The sequence below is a fragment of the Phytophthora parasitica genome (assembly GCF_000247585.1).
Source record: "Phytophthora parasitica INRA-310 unplaced genomic scaffold supercont2.135, whole genome shotgun sequence".
In the NCBI taxonomy this organism is placed as follows: domain Eukaryota; phylum Oomycota; class Peronosporomycetes; order Peronosporales; family Peronosporaceae; genus Phytophthora; species Phytophthora nicotianae.
Window position 1 is genome coordinate 4,808 of NW_008649121.1, and position 2,367 is coordinate 7,174.

Below are 2,367 nucleotides of genomic sequence, written 5' to 3' on the forward strand. Positions count from 1 at the left end.
GCCTTGGGTTCGATGTATTGGCCCGTGTAGTAGTGCTTGTAGCCCAGCACAATGCACACCAGTGCTACCACGGAGCACGCGAACTGGAGCGTACGGCCGGTGCAGCGAACGATCTTCAGTCCCGGGTGTTGCGCGTCCAAATCCACCGTAGCCGACGCACTGGATGGCCCGTTCTTCTTGCCAGGAGTGCTGGCGATCGCGTAGCCGTTGTCATCAGTCAGAGCAGTCTGCAGGTTGTCGCCGTTCACCGACTTGCACGAGTCACGCACGAAGCTCCACACGAGTGTGACCAGGAACAGCCCACACGTCACGAACGTGAGCACGATGGCAGTGGTCATGTTGCCGCAGCGGAAGAGTGCTGAGCCGTGGTAAGTCTCGAACATGGTGTTGTACGACGAGCAGTCCTTGACCGCATCGGACGTCGCGTGCACGATGCCGGCGACCAGGAGTGCGATCACCAAAGCACCGTCAACGACACGCTGGTACAGCACCTTAGGAGCACTGGAGGTCAGCTTGAGCACGCCAACCGGAATGACGTAGTAGAGACCACAAAGCATAGCTGAGTAGCAGGCGATCGTGGTGTAGATGGCCGATCCGCTGCTCAGTTGGCCTGACGTGAACTTGATGTAACCAAGCGAAGTGAAGATCATGGCCAGCACAGAACAGAGCGCCTGGAGCGCGCGGACACCGAGGCGGCCAGGCGAAAGCAACGTAGTAGTCATCACTGGAGTTGGTTGGTCTCTTAGAAGAGGAGGTAATGTGATCGATGCAAAGTTAATTGCTAAATGAGACTCTGGAAGCCGCAGCTTTTGGTTAATCAAACGATGCAGATAGCCTCCGCTAGCGTCCTATTTCCATTACTGGTTGCGACACCACCATCGGCATGAGAGGATAGCATCCTCTTGTTCCTGCAGCGTCCAACTACGCGTGTCCTGGGACGCAGTGATTTGCTTCAAGGCACGAGGCTCGATCAAATGTCCGTTGACCGCTCATCGCGTTGCTCCGATTCGAATCAGTGTTAAAGCTCGAAGCATACACTTGATCTCGGCGATACATCTGCGGAATCCCACGGTGGTCTCGCTGCACGACGATGGTTGGCCGCTGCCACGAGTCGAAGCACGCTGCTCAGCAAACCGGGCGATGGCGGTTGTTCGTGTCTTTGAAGTGGAATCGCAAGCCAAGGACAATTGAGCTCCGTCTTATCACTACAAGCATCTGCAAGAACTCTTTAGCATCTTTCGTCGACACTTTGCCCTCCAAAAGTGCAGGTAACATCAGCAACGCCTTGATACATGTGGGATCGCATTGCAGGCCGCGGAAGCGATTGGTGCGTGGCGCGTGGTACAGTAGACGACAATCTCGGATGAGTTAGGGATGCGTCTCGTTATCAGAGACCCGCAGGCGCGAAAGATTGCGTTGTTGGTGTTCATTCATCGTTCACCAACAGGAGCGATGAATGTAAATCTCAGCTTACGGTGACAGCGAGGCATCAAGAGCACAACTGGAAGTGGTGGCAGATCGCTGAAACGTGACGGCGGAGGAGAGTAATCGAAGCTCATGACTGGATTACGAGACCACCAGTACGCAGTACGCACATGCACATGCAGCTCTTTGTTGCTGGAGGTTTGCGAGCGAAGCTAGGAAGCTTTGACTCTCGAGGCTGCAAAGTCTACAGCATTTCACAGTCGAATTACGAATCATACAAATGCACAAATTCATAGGCAACGTATTAGTAGTAATTTCATTGTGTTTCCTAATTAAAAAGTTAAAATTGAAACTTAAAAAAACTGACTGAAAATTCAGTCTCACTCCAACAACAAAAAATGCCACAGCATGAATTGTCAGCTACCGCGCTGAGCGACGACGGCTCATCCACGGAAAGCGAATGCTACGACAAGGAACTCCTCGAGTTGGCAGCAAGCGTCCACGACGAGAACCACGACCACAACCTGACCCCAGATTTAACCACTGGCGTGAAAGTGGAACCAGTCGATGCCTGCCCACCAGTCAAATCGGAAAACGCCACAGCGACTGATGAGGCCAAACCGAAGGCAAAAGCGACCTACAACAAGTGCAATCGATGCCGACGCAAACTGCCAATTATCAATGAGAAGGATCAGACGGCGGTGCAAGAAGGGAAAGCAAAAACTAAACGCTGTGTCTGCTGCTGCGAGAGTTTTCCGCTAAGTAAATTCAGTATGGCGAATCGCAGCTCGACACGGGCGATTCCAAGATGTCGCTCTTGCAGCCAAGCGCCCTCAAACATATTGCAAAAACTCAGAGAGATTCCGGAATATGTGGAGGCTGTTGCTGCTGAGAAGCAAATGATCAAGGAAGAGAGAAGCAAAAATCAAACTAAATTGCCAC

General features: G+C 52.4%; 2 protein-coding genes across 2 annotated transcripts; one reads left to right on the forward strand and one right to left on the reverse strand.

The window, feature by feature from the left end:
- Positions 1-64: 64 nt before the first annotated feature.
- On the reverse strand, positions 65-722 carry PPTG_19632 (hypothetical protein; the record flags this gene model as incomplete). Its single annotated transcript, XM_008918050.1, has 2 exons — positions 65-83; positions 157-722. 2 exons carry the CDS (start codon positions 720-722, stop codon positions 65-67), a joined length of 585 nt encoding a protein of 194 aa, XP_008916298.1.
- A 368-nt stretch (positions 723-1,090) lies between these two features.
- PPTG_24627 (hypothetical protein) lies at positions 1,091-2,317 on the forward strand (the record flags this gene model as incomplete). Its single annotated transcript, XM_008918051.1, has 3 exons — positions 1,091-1,327; positions 1,833-2,126; positions 2,213-2,317. The coding sequence occupies 3 exons, from the start codon at positions 1,091-1,093 to the stop codon at positions 2,315-2,317; spliced, it is 636 nt and encodes a 211-aa protein (XP_008916299.1).
- Positions 2,318-2,367: the final 50 nt, after the last annotated feature.